The 14,144-nt window shown below is 31.7% G+C and overlaps 1 protein-coding gene across 2 annotated transcripts; it reads right to left on the bottom strand.

The window, feature by feature from the left end:
* Positions 1–2,309: 2,309 nt before the first annotated feature.
* On the bottom strand, positions 2,310–12,618 carry Mlc1 (Myosin light chain alkali). 2 transcript variants are annotated; one of them, XM_088229635.1, is made up of 7 exons: positions 12,294–12,424; positions 11,955–11,982; positions 4,627–4,784; positions 4,142–4,292; positions 3,807–3,893; positions 3,298–3,369; positions 2,310–2,797 (listed from the first exon to the last, which is right to left on the bottom strand). In XM_088229635.1, the coding sequence occupies exons 1-6, from the start codon at positions 12,294–12,296 to the stop codon at positions 3,344–3,346; spliced, it is 453 nt and encodes a 150-aa protein (XP_088085761.1). In that variant the 5' UTR covers positions 12,297–12,424; the 3' UTR covers positions 2,310–2,797; positions 3,298–3,343. The 2 variants fall into 2 exon arrangements, with proteins under 2 accessions (XP_088085761.1, XP_088085759.1); XM_088229633.1 differs by lacking the exon at positions 3,298–3,369 and having other exon boundaries at positions 12,294–12,618.
* Between the last annotated feature and the right edge of the window lie 1,526 nt (positions 12,619–14,144).

The following is a 14,144-nucleotide window of genomic DNA, read 5'->3' as shown; positions in this document are numbered from 1 at the left end:
GCGAAATTAATATTAATTGTTGTTTGAGTTGATTTTCACAGATCCACAAAAAAAATAGCCATTTTTAATTATATTGCTTGTTATATTATATTGCTTGTATATTATGGAGGTACAAGTTAATGGACATTTTTTGCTGAGTACCTATGAAAAAATCACCGCTCGCCACTGCTATGTAATAATGTAATCCAGATACATTCAGTGTTCATCAATTCTCTACCAATACAGGATATTATAACCCTCTATCTCCCAGAAAATAAAATTCGAAAAAAGTGTATTTCTCATTATATCAAAGTCTAATTGAGTATGGTATAATTTCGTGGGGTGGGGCCAGGAAAAATGCTATTCAACTATTAGAAATCGCACAAAAGTTTGTTCTCAAGGCTCTACTCGGGGTCCCTATCAGGACACCTACAGCTAAGGTGTTTTAAGGAATAGGTGTTCTGAACGTCAGGCAACTGTATGCTAAGGCACTTCTCGTTCACACTCATAAACACGGAGGAAATAAAATTTACAATACTAGCTATGAAACACGTCTTAAAACAAAACAGCTGTACATGGCACCTAAAATGACAACATCATTTGGTCAAAGGAGTCAAATATACCTTGCTCTAAGAATATATAACAATATACCATTTGCCACAAAAGTAGATTAAAATCTTGAGCAATATAAATTATTTGTAAAAAAATGGTCTTGAGATGGTCACCCCACCAAAGCAGTAGACTATTTATAAAAAAATATTTTTGTATTTGTATAATATATGTCATATACTCGTATATTTGGCATTTATGCGGACGTTGGGCCACCGGGAACTGAGAGTAACTTGTTACTTGACCTAATGTCTGCACAGTAGTTAATTATGTGAGCTGTACTAATAATATAGTTTTGTTTTCTTTTTCTTCTTTTCTTTTTTTTTTCTTACTATTATTTATGTATATAATATATCTGTGTGGATTTAAGTATTAATATGTATTATTTTATGTTTATTTTTTAGACACCATAAGTATATATATTAAATCATGTAAACGAACGCCTCGACACGGGTTGAGCCCAGTGAGGTATTCATATTTAAAAAAAAGTGTTATGTAAAATGTGAAATAAAAAAATAATATGTAGATAATATAGTAAGTTTCACAAAGACACTGGAGACTTGTTAAGCGTTTTCAAAAGTGCTTTCCAATCATTTTTATTACACTAGAGCCCTAAATCATTTTTTGTAGAATAAACCCACCCCTTTTGAATTTCTCAATACTTTTGGATTGTATTACATTTTTTTCTTCAATCAAAAATATTTTTTAACTCATGCTTAGCGTGCTGGGGACAATTATAAAGGATAACTGACCCAATTGTATTTTTGCTCAGTGGAGCTCAATTATACAATTGGGTCAGTAATCCTTTATAATCTTCCCCAGCTTGCTGAGCATTAGTTACAAAAATCACAACAATTTTTTCCAAAATATAAATAAATAATCTAAAACTATTGAGAAACTCAAAAATATGAACAAAATAAAAGCAAAGCTGCTCGGTGGAGATCAATTCTAAATTAAATAAGCAATATCTACTGGGCCTTAATTGTGTTGATGAGTGCAACGGCATAACATTGATTTGGGTATCAGGACACTCAAATATTGAGGGTAACAAAGCAGCTTATGAATTGACGAAGCTGAAACTGAAGCTGTCAGTCAGCGAAGGAACTACTAATGGGATGTCATTAAAGCCCTTAACTTACAAGGCACGGCAGATTGAATAAACACCTTGCTAGAATGAACCTTTCTGAATCTAGATGTAAGTTCTGCAATGCATATGATAAAACACTTATGTATACACATTATATGTGAGTGTGATCCTTATCACGAAAGAAAAGAAATTGCATCCTCGGAAGACCGCTAGTTAAACTTAAGGGTGTAAGAGTGCTCGCTCCTTGCCTAATAGTCCGATACTTAAAAAACCTGGGATTGGAGATTTAGCAATAAGAAATCACTCGCCCTGCATTCAGTAGCCACTAGCCACTGCTCTGTAGCCAGACTCTTTAAGAACGGCTTGGAGGACGATAACTAATTTAAGGTAACCTGTCACAGTAGATACACACAGGTCGCAGTGACGCCGGAAGCTTATGTAGTGCTGACCCCCTATATTTAGAATAAGAATGTGTCTATGCTAGAATTGTAAATAATTTGTTCTAAAAATAAATAATCATTTTACCTAGGTATATGTACGTTAAACAAAACTCCACTGTCAGAGAATGTATATTTCTATGGTCAGTTTTTATTGAAACATCGTTGTAGGAAATATTTATTTATAAAATAATATGTTTTTATTTTTTTGTTGACAAATTAAAATAAACAATAAATTAACAAAAATTAAAACTATCTCGTATGACATTGAGATGTAGCGATAATATAATACATTTAATTACATTACAAATAAATAACAAATTAATGTTATACAGATTAATTTATATACCTATTATGTACACAAAGATGTTCAAATTGGTGTGTGATTATCCGGATAAAAAAGTTTATAAAACTGATGATAATATGATGTGAAAGTTCTTTGCATTGATTGTTTGGTCTTAAGGAACAGAACGTGGGCCCCTGAGCTTTTGTGTGACTGTCATGAACTTGTCTGGTAGCACCAGAAAACGGCGGTAAGATCAGCAAGATGGCGGCTGCAACAAGATCAGCTGACGGCTGACATTTGATAACTTAGTAATCTTGCTTCGGAAATAGATTTAGGCTTCCGCTCCTTCCTCCCCTTCTGGTTTTGTTCCCCAACCATCACACATCTTCCGGAGGAAAGCTGTTTACAGAAACATAAAAATGTTACTTTCATTCAAATGTTCACTAGGCATTTTAGTGGTCAAACCAACAAAAGGTTTGTATTTATTTGCCCATAGTACAATGATACAACAGAAGTACATTTTTTCATCAAAGCAGAAGTGTTAAGGCCCAGTAAAATCTTTTAAATTAATTTATAACATTTCATTAGAAACAAATATGGTTACGTTAATAGTAAAATCACGCCTCAGTAATCAGTAGAGCACAAATCTGAAAACAGTTATTAGATTTTTATTTTATTGGATCATCGATTATGGAAAATCTGTATGGTTATTTTTTTTAAGTAGATAGGTAAAAAAATAATTATTCCACAGTGGATGATTCAAGTACAAAAAAGCATTGAATGAAGAAGTGGTAGAACTTCTGGCGATAGAACTCCAAGAATCTGTGAATGGAAATAATTAGAAAATCACAACACACGTTAGCCGAAGAATGGCTGCTTCAATCAGAATAGGTACTTACGATCTTATGAACTAACTGCATAGCGAGGTCCAGACGAGTCAAACACTTACGCCATAGCCTTCTTGAGGAAAGCTGAAAGTAGAAATGGACAAAATCGTGCAATCATGGTGTATGGGTAAACGGGTAGTGCATTTACAGGGTTTTGTTATAGACAAGGAAGATGAAATCATTTACAAATACCTACAAACTTAAAATTATAATTATGTGTAAAGGTTTACAAATGCGCAATGCTTGTAGGGTTCTAATAATAATGCGAAATACATCTAGGCAATTGGGGTTCATATATATAAAAGGTGAAAGAACTTTAAAGGAATGCATTATCTAGATCATGCGAACTACGGGTGTTCAGAAATTACTTAACTAATATTTTTTTACTATTCTCCGGTTCGCCTCTTTTTAGGTTGAGTTGAGTTGTGTTGCTAAGGATTCAAATGCATCAAGAGGGGTTCTGGATACCTTCAAGTTTATCAAAGAATGTACAATAATGAAATGTACTGAAAGAAACTTACGCGCATAGGGGATCATGCCATCGTCATCTTCGGGGTCCATGCAGTCTTTTATTACTTCATCGACTTGTGCGTCATCAAGTTTCTCACCTGTAATAAAAAACAAAAATTAGTAATTTGACGTTTGCTTTAACCGTACAAATTTTTCTTCGAGATACATTTATGAACATCTAGAATCAGAAATAAAATCAAATCTGGAAGATATATGTTTATTATTCTGTTATATTGTGAAAATCTCCACAAAATATAGGTTTAAACTGCCCTTATCGTCTGATTTTTACCATTGCTTAATTTCCTAAATTTATGTTGCTTGTGGTGAAGTTTTGGCGAGTCCTTACCAAGAGAAAGCAGGTTGTGGGTAAGCTCAGCGGCGAGCATGTTTCCATCCTCATTCTTGTCATAGAGCTTTAAGCACTCCAGGAAGTCCTCATAGCAACCCTGGTCCTTGTCTTTCTTAATCTGGCTGTAGATGGGAAGGAACTCATCAACCTTCGGAAAAACAATAACATAGAGGTAAGTCAAGGAAACAATTCAACTGACATGAAGGCTTTCAGTTTCGAAATGATAACTAGTATATACAAAAAACTGTAGACACCAATAATTATTATTTCCATTTTTCTAACAGTCACAACTACTCGATGTAAAGATCTTCTATATATCAATCTAATCTTCAACTCGAGAATATTTCACAAATAATATATTTAAGATTAAAGCGGGCTGTGTAAATAATTTGATATGTACCTTCATCTACGCTTTTTTAAAATTAAAATAGTAAAAAGGGTAAAGGAGGACAATTTGTGATAGTATATGTATATGTATGTACCTTCATCTTCTTCTCTCCCTTCTTCTTGGTGCCTCCTAACTTCTCGATGGTGGCGAGGGTGGGGTTGGTATTGAGCGCGCGGAGCACATCGCCAAGGTTGAAGGCATCTACCTGACCCTCACCCTCGAAGTCGAAGATGGAGAAAGCGAAGCTCGCCCCTGATGAAGACAAGAAAAAAACAATTAGAGATGATAGAATAATAGAATACACGAAACAGCGTCACAGAACTAACTAGAATCTTATTAATTAAATCATATACATGTATCTAACCAATTCATATGATCAATAAATAAATTGTATACTGAATTTTTTCGAATACTGTACTGAATGTTTTAAAAATATGTTTACTCAATATATTATACGGTGGATTAATTTCATTCAAATCTTTTTTATTTTATTTTATAGAATACAATTTGTTGCTACATATTTGACTGTATATTGCATTTTTTGTAATGAATGCAGATATATATTTAAAAACGTTTTTATTCTTTATTATAAAACTTTATTTTGTTTGAAATTATTACTGTCTTATTTTTATTATAAATTACTATACAAATTATTTTTATTTAAAAATATTATTAATATTTAAAAATAATGTTTTTACTAATTTTGAATAACATTATACATTAGTTGATCACAGAGACATAGATTTTATAAACACCGCCATTAAAGACACACGCCTGTGATCTTGTCCCGACTCGCTAGAAAATCCCTGTTAAGTAGGGACACTTACAATACATACATACTTACATCATTTATATTCACACAAAATGTTTTTTATTAATTATTTTTAGATAGATTTTTTTCTTATAAATTAAATATAAATACGTTGTTATTTGTTATTGCATAACTTTAATTCGTTTTGAATTATCATTGGAATTCAAATGTTTTAATGAATTATTATTCAATTCACAGTTTTTTTATTAAAAAAATTAAATTGATATTTAAATATGTATTTATTTAATATGAAAAGTTATTTTTTCTCTTACTTTTACATTTATACTAACAATTCATTTTGGCAACTTTTTTTATCTGTGGCTACTTAAAAATATTTTTTTAATTTAAGATATATTAACTTATGTTTATTTTTACTATTATTATTTGTAATTGTCATTTCGAATATATGATAAACAAGTTTAATTATTCTTATGTAAAACATTTCCGCTCTGCTGAAAGAGCTGTTGAGTTGAAATTTTATTAAACTGCATTTTTTATATTGAAATAAACAAATGTACACATACATTGAAAACCATTTAATGAGTGAGCCATTAAGGCACCTTATAGTGCATATAGCTCTGCATTTGCACACCAATTGAATGTACTTATGCAGTAAGCAGCCAGCCATGGAAAGGTTAAATTTAAATAACTTTTGCGAAAAGAGTGAATAATCCAATTTACACAACAGTTGGGATATTTTTAACTTTAAAAAATGATAACTAATGCATACATTAGTTTTTTTTTAAATACAAAAAATAATTTAATTATGTATTTGACTAGTATTTGGTAGATCACACAACTAGAATAGCCAGATCTGATCTTATACCTTATTCAAACTTTGAATGTATGAGGTGACATTCTGTATTAAGCGGCGGCGGCGGCCTCCGTGGTGTAGTGGTCAAGACGCTTGATTCACGCACGGAAGGTTCCGGGTTCGATTCCCGGTGAGAACACAAAAATTAAAATGTGATTTTTCTCAAGCCTGGGTGCTCTGTGATGTAATTCACCACTGTAATTAGGCCTCCTGGCCTGTTGTGGTGCAAAAAAAAAATGATGATGATGATGATTAAAACTATAAACATATTTATGAATTTATAAAATTAATATACTTATAGTATATTTATCCATTTTAATTAATTTAAGAGAACCGAATTTCGGAAAGCATTAATCTTCTATCAGCATCTAGACCGTAAGATTTTCGTAATACTGTGGGTGTTTTCTGCAAATTCAGAAATATCGTTTTTGTGATTAATACTATTTTCAGAAGGTGATCATCACAGTTTTTTGTATGAAAGCATCCTGGCTGTTTTTATCTTACGGGGCCCGATAACACCAATAACACATTTTTCAACTATTTACGATTCAGATACCAGCCAAGGAATTTAAAAATGGATAGGCAGTGGACTGGCACAATATTCCGTTTAAAATCAATAAATCATAAAAAACATTTTCTTTCTCATCTCTGTTACAATGACAGCGGAAAATGAACATTAAATCAATTTATTAGTCTTGTGTGAAATATCTATTTGTACTTACTTAATGTTGTTTTTTTAATACAGTATATTTTTTCATACATACATACATATTTTTTATGAATTATTTGGGTATCGTAATTTAAAATATGTTATGTACAAATATAAAATCAAATTTAATTATTTTTTCTATGCAACGGATTTCCACATAAGAGCTTATAAAAAAATAATAAATCAATAATGGCTAATAAATTTGCTTTACTTGGCCGTATATTCCAAGTGTGATTATTCAAATTCGTGCAGTCTGAACGAATGTTACGAAATCAAGAATCTATTTCTGAGTAAGGAATTCTGGAAATCTGCCAATTAACAAATAATTATAGAGAACAAATGAAAAAAAAACACAATTTACACAATACTATGTTATGCGTATTTAAATATTTTTTAAAGGAAATATGGTAGATTTACATTTATTTTAATTTACATTTAATTTAATTATTATTTTTCACTGTCCGCTCCCAATTGTGCCTTGTACGCTACATTATTTTTCAAATTGTAGCGTATTTCGATAATTTATATGGCATGAAAGCTAAGGTGATTAGTATTACGCTTCAAATGCCAGTCCAGGACCGTTGAAATATCGTAGTGACGATTTGCGTCTTCTTCAAGTGGATATATCTAATATATGTGAATGGGCAAGGCGAAACAAACAAAGATTATTACAACAGAGTTGAAGAACATTTTAGAGAAGGTAATTTAGAAGTCTAAGCATCTACGGGGCTTAGGATCTGTCATTGGCTGGTTTAAGTGGCCACTTTACACACTGTGTAACATTCATCATTCTGCCCATATGGTGTGTAAAGTGGCCACTTTTTGCCTGTTGGAAAGGCACCGCTATGCTGAACAACATCGCTCTGGATGTTAATATTTATGTTCCATGTATCCGAAGGGGTTTTCCTGATCAGGATTTTCCTACTGCTTTGGCAAGAGTCTTTCCACGTATTTTTTTATTTTTGTAAATTGTTCGTCTTGAATTTAAGTTTGTAATGAATGTGTTATTTTTTATTTTAAAATTTTTTAGTTAAATTTCGTTTATCTACATACGTAAGTACATGTATTTTTGTTTCAATATTACATACTTGTATATGTAAAATATTGTTTCCGCACTCTTTCTGAAGGTAATGTTTTTAAAGATAAAACACCTGTGTCAATCTTATTCCATAGATACGTTTTATTTTAGCGTAGTGGCAAACATCGCGTATGTTCGAGTCCCGATTACTAATTTAAAAAAATATTTTCTGCGTTCTAATTCCCATTCCTAAATTGCATTGAAAAGTAATAAACATCATTTAAGCGTATTAAATCGGCCCTTCGGGTCTTAGTTGATCGGCTCTTGGTGCCTTGGTTAATTAGGATCTCGGATGCACTATATTCGTTATCCATATCTTTTTCTTGAAGTTTGAGAAAGTTTGAAGATATATAAAAATTAATTTAAAAGAATTGTTGTAATTTATATTGACTAAATCAAAAAAAAAATACACATTCTTATAAAAAAAAATTTAAAAAAACTTGCCAGTCTTAGTATGGCGTAAAGATCCTAGGTTGACTGGTAATATTACAATAAAATTAAAAGAAAAAATATATTAATATAATGCATGCATATGCTTTTTACTTTTATTTAAGTATGATTACCAATCTGTTTTATTTTGTAAACTGTTTTGTTAACAAACAAATAATACCATCTGACGATGTCGGTCACGATGAAACCCGGTCACTGGTAAAACATTTATAAAATAATTATAAATAAAAGTGAAATAAAACTATAAAGTATTTTTATTATTATAAATAATACAAAATTAAATCAATATTCGTGAATCTTGGCGCTTTCAAAGTTTTTAATAATAATGAAAGATATGTTGTTTAGCATACAATTAGATTAGTTTAGCAATGTAAAAATGTAACATAATGTATTTATTTATTTACTCATTTTTTTTACATTATAAACAATAATTAATAATAAAAATAATGTTATCTCACTGGGGTTACCCGTGCCGAGGACACTTAAAATATTCTTTTTTTTTACATGTGAGAATATACAATGACTAAATATACAGAGAAATGACAAAATGTTCAGACAGCTTTAAACAGTAAGTATTTATGTTTATATTTGATTTATGTATAACCGTATTATTTATATTATAAAACGCACAATAAAAGAACAAAAACACAACATAAACTAAATGTTTGTGAAGCAGGTGATTCAATATTGGTTTGGGCGAATGAGTCATTCCAATTTACTTCTACCTAGCTCCACTATCTATTTTTTTATAGTCTTATTTGTTTAGATAGTTGTAAAAAAAACTTAAACAACTAGTTATAACTTACATTCTACCGTACAAAAATAATTGTTATTGCAAGTTATTTAATTCAGGGACATAATGCTTCCTAATTTATTTTTTTTTGTATTTTTCATTCTTTATTTGATAAAAAAATATTTTAAGTTATTTTTTGATGATCCATATGAGTACTTATTTTTTCTTTGCTGTAATTCTGTTTTTGCCTCTTTAATAAAAGATGCAATGCAATAGCATGTTTTTTGACACACATCTTCAAAGAGATCCAATAAAAAAGATTTTCCGCCTCGTACTATAATGGCCAGATTAACCTAGAAGGTAAAACCCGAATGAATGCAGAGTCCGTGCGTATTTTTACACTAACACAATAATGCACAGACGCTGCACATATGTAATTATTTTTCGCTATAAGTAAATAAAGCATTAAAAATAGTTTTAATATGTTAAGAAAATAAACTGCTTTAAAAAGACCGGTTTTATGAAAGGACATAGTTAATGTTTGAATTTAACTATTAAAATTAATACAATTCGACATATTTATTTTGCAAAAACATATTTTTTGTTATTATTTTTTGTTGTAATTGATTTGTTTTTGGCTCAAGATCCGTTATTCGATTTCCGAGAAAATCGATGACTATTTTTTTAATGAATTTTCTTTTCCTCTATTTATTAATTTTCCTAAATCGGAGTCTTCAGAGTGAAACTTTTTTTTCGTATTGTTTTTATCTAATAAACTGCAATTGGCGTACCAATGCGGTGCCCCGTGCACCATTAGGTGTAGATATTAGCGCGATGAAAAATAAGAAATCGGTCAGATGAATCTTGCATAAATAAAAAGATATGGCTATTTAAACAAATTGAATATTCGAATCGGGTTGTGGTTCCGTAGCTAGTTTTGCGGACTCACGAGCCAGAAATCCGAGGTTCAAACCCTATCTGATTTCCATTTATTAATAGTGAGTAATTTAAAACTCTTTGAAAATGGCTACCAAAATTGAAATATTTGAGTAAATTATAAGAATGCTAATATTTCTTTTAAAAAAAAACAAGCCGAGTTTTGAATGTTAACACAGTGCGTAAAGTGGTAACTTGAACCAGTCAACGACAGGTCATAAGCCCTGTAAACGCCTAGACTTCCGTATTCCATTCTCAAAAATATTGTCCAACACTCTTGTTATATGTTAATCCTGAAAACACCCTTCAGGGTTTAATCTGGTCGTTGTCTAAAATAATTTGGACAAAATCAAAATATTGTTGATAAAAAAACCTGCATTTAAAGTTTTGTAATGATTGACCCTTCAAGACCTATTTAGAACTGAATTTAGTAATTATATAAAAATCTTAAAACTTATGGAACTCAGTACCTACGAAAATTTATTGGATGAGATATTTACATTGACATTGATCCAAAGGTTTAAAAATTTACGAAATTCGGATATACTTCCTTGATAAATTATTAAGTTAGCTCATTCATAAAAACTGCATTTGTTGGTAGTGCTGCGGATATCCGGTGCATGAAAGCGGTTGCACAACTGAACGTCATCAATTACTTGTTGACATTTATTAGCGCATGGTGTCCGGTGGAAAATAGGACGGAAAATGTGGTCTGTTTCCTCTTTACAAGCATCCGCGCTAATAATAGCCACGCCTTGGTCCGTTACTGGCGCTGCTCCCCGCCAGTATCCGTCTCCTTATAAGTCCGGGGCTAAACTTAGATCCGCTAGAGTTCGATTCCAGACGCCCCTTCTCTCCACGTGAGGTGGATTTGACTCAGGTGTTTGGACTCGTGAAAAAGTAATGAAATATCTAAAATGCGTCAACTGCGCTGATAAGCAACATTAATACCGAAATTTATAACCATGCTTTAAAGTTTTGAATACGCATTTCAAAACACATGATTTAAAAAAATAAATAAAAAAATCCACAGGGAAAAATGCAGAAATAATCAAACGCCTTTCCTCATTTTTCTTTGCTTTATTTATATTTATTTTTTATACCCTTAAATTTTTTTATTTTATTTAAAAGGAATATTTGCTTTCCCGTGGTTCACCCAGATATTTAAATTTTGTGGGTCATTTTAACGAGTTTTAAATAACCCACTTTTAGAAAATTATTATGTTGTGGTAGAGTTGGCCGTACCTTGGACGGCTGATCTTCATATCCGCGACACTAGCCACGGAACCACAATCCGATTTAATGTTATTTTAAATTGTTAATTTTAATGCACTATTTTTTTTCCATAAGTTAAAGGACATTATTTGAAATATTTTATACGATTCGTTTTGATTGATGGTGTTTTCTTTTAAATATTTTATAATTAATAGTGAATAAAGCCGTTGAATTTACAGATAATTTAATTGCCTTAATTATTTGATCGATCAATGATTGATCGATGAATTAATGTTTAAAAAATATGTTTATTTGGGTTCTAAAACAAGTATAAATTTTATGAAATGGTTTTTAATTTAAATGGCTCAAATTTCATAAAATAAAATGTGAGATTAACACCGATAGCAAAACTTAAAAAGATGCTAATCTTATTTGTTATAGTTTTCGATCAATTAATGGGATGCGTATGTTGTGTTGAATGGTGAACGCCCATTTCAATGTCAAATAAACTTTTGATTCACATGTTTTAAATACGGCGTTCGTTTTCATGATAATGTATATTTCATTTGTAGCACTCGTAGTTCGTACACAAATAGCGTCCACTTATATCATCGATGGACACAAATTCACTTGTTGATTCAGATTCACACTCAAAGCAAAAATAATGTCCACTTACTTTCCACGTCCTTTGCGCTTAAATCAGCCTGAAAACAAAGAAAAAGTCTATTAGGTTTTTGAAAACAACTAAACTCACCAGGATCTTCGGGGGTAAAGGGGAGGTTCACCGGGAAATATTAAGGAGTTGTGGTACTGTGACCAATTAAGAGAAAGAACACTAGTCTTCACACAAACAACAGAAGGTGTCAAATTACAATCAGCGCTCGTTTGAGCTTTTTCTTCCAGAATCGGAACGCGGACACAAATGGCGGTTCAAAACACTCGCATTTAACTGGTTTGTTTAAACTGGGCACAGTAAAGCTGGTCGGTACCATGGCTAGGGGTAGGTCTCACTCACCATGGCTTGCGGCTTATCCCTCTTCAAGTTCACTCGCAGAAACACAAACTACAAGTGGGGCCCCGACAACTCACGACGCGGAGTTTTATCCGGGTTAGATGGCGCTCGAGTCTGGATATTTGAGAATTGGCCCAGGAATCTGCTTTGCTTCTATTTTAAGACCCTCTCTCCTGCCTCGCCTCTCGCTCTGGCTGTCCCGAACCCCTCGACCCGTGACCGAGATGGCGATAGTCCGTCTGCTCCGCTGGAGTCGGGACGCGGCGTCGGGGAAAACTTGCGATTGTTTCAAAAGTAACACTACTTTTATGCTAAGCTATTTCAGACTGATCCTCGAGTAGGAGCCTCGCGAAAATAACTGAAGTTTTGGGGATATAATGAGAAGAAACTATGAACTATGTTGTAGCTCTCCTTGCAAGGGAAATGGTGCAAGGACAGTCGCTATTTCATAATGTATCCTTACTAATAAATATGAAAGTGTTTAAAGAAAATTCAGAAATCCGTCAATAACACTACTATGGGGAACAGGAAATCAAAATGACATAAACAGACGACAAATACAGCAAAATAAAATATTAAAGTTAGTATATGACCTTCCCTATCTAACAGCAACTAAAGAACTTTTTGAACAAACTAAATAATTAAATGTAACTGAACTCTTTAAACTAGAATCTTTAAAATTTATTCATAAATTAGCCACTGGTGTAATTGCAGACGAAGAATTAAAACTTGAAAAAAACTGTAGTAAACATGAACACAATACGAGAATATCAGAAAAATATCATATACAATCTTTTAAAACGAGAAAAGGACAATCGATACTAATAAACCATGGACTGAAATTATACAATAAACTACCAGACAAAACTAAACAAAAGACTCAGACAACCATTACAAAAGATGTTAAAAATATTATTATTAACAGTAGAATGTGAATTTTAAAAGTGAAAATATTTTGTTAAATGTATGTAACCCGTAAGGGTTTATGAAATTTAAATAAAAAAATAAAAAAACAAATATTTGATGAGATTTTTATATCAAATTGAACGGCTGGATTGCAAATCACAAAACTAATTGCATTTTTCAATGGAATATTTTAAATACACACTTTTTATTATTTCTGTCAGTGTCTAGGCAGATGAAGAATACAGTTCTGTGTGTGAAATAAAACCAGAACCCTGGACGAGTGTTTTCGACTCGATGGCTACTCTCAGGTAGAAATTCTGATAAAGGAAATTGAGCGGGGATAAATCGGCCTCATAATATAGTGGCTGGCACATTCACTTACTATCTCGAGGTTTCGAGTTCGATTCGTGGCAGGGTCGAAGTGAAATATTTGGTTTATGGGGTTCAACACTAAAATATTTCACTGTCCCTGAATAGATACCTGAAGCATACGACTGATCACCCTACCTTCATGTAACATATATATTATGAACGAGGTACGCTGCATTTGGTGTTCCAATGTAGGGCCCTATGCACCATTTTGGCTGCGGATGATGTCGATGATTATTATTTCAATCAATCAATAACAATGTTGAAGAAACATACGATTTAATTGAATGTTCCTTTTATACCCTGCTATTTTTAATTTAATTATTTCGATGTTAAGAAAAATCATTTTGACCCATGTTTATATTTCACTCAATATAAATATATTGATAAGAAAAATATCATTATGATTTACGATTATACATATGATTGTATGATTTTCAGAGATACATAAAAAATATATATTATGAATAACAAACATAATCATCATTTTCAAAACTATTTCACTGCCAATGGTTTACATTATTTAGGACTTTTAATCAACAGTTATTTATAATTTTGTGGGAAAAAATACAAAGTACC

Source organism: Micrasema longulum, unplaced genomic scaffold (genome assembly GCF_059751315.1).
Source record: "Micrasema longulum isolate JH-2025_06_02 unplaced genomic scaffold, ASM5975131v1 h1tg000690l, whole genome shotgun sequence".
NCBI classification, from domain to species: domain Eukaryota; kingdom Metazoa; phylum Arthropoda; class Insecta; order Trichoptera; family Brachycentridae; genus Micrasema; species Micrasema longulum.
The sequence above is the reverse complement of the archived record's forward strand: the minus strand, read 5'-3'. Positions and strand labels throughout refer to the sequence as shown.

What these genes read in the sequence shown, in the direction of transcription:
- Mlc1 (XM_088229633.1), bottom strand. An exon ending in AAGCGCAAAGGACGTGGAAA is followed by an intron (nt 4,785 to 11,954) that starts GTAAGTGGACAT and finishes TGTCTTCATCAG; the next exon opens with GGGCGAGCTTCGCTTTCTCC. An exon ending in AGGGAGAGAAGAAGATGAAG is followed by an intron (nt 4,293 to 4,626) that starts GTACATACATAT and finishes GTTTTTCCGAAG; the next exon opens with GTTGATGAGTTCCTTCCCAT.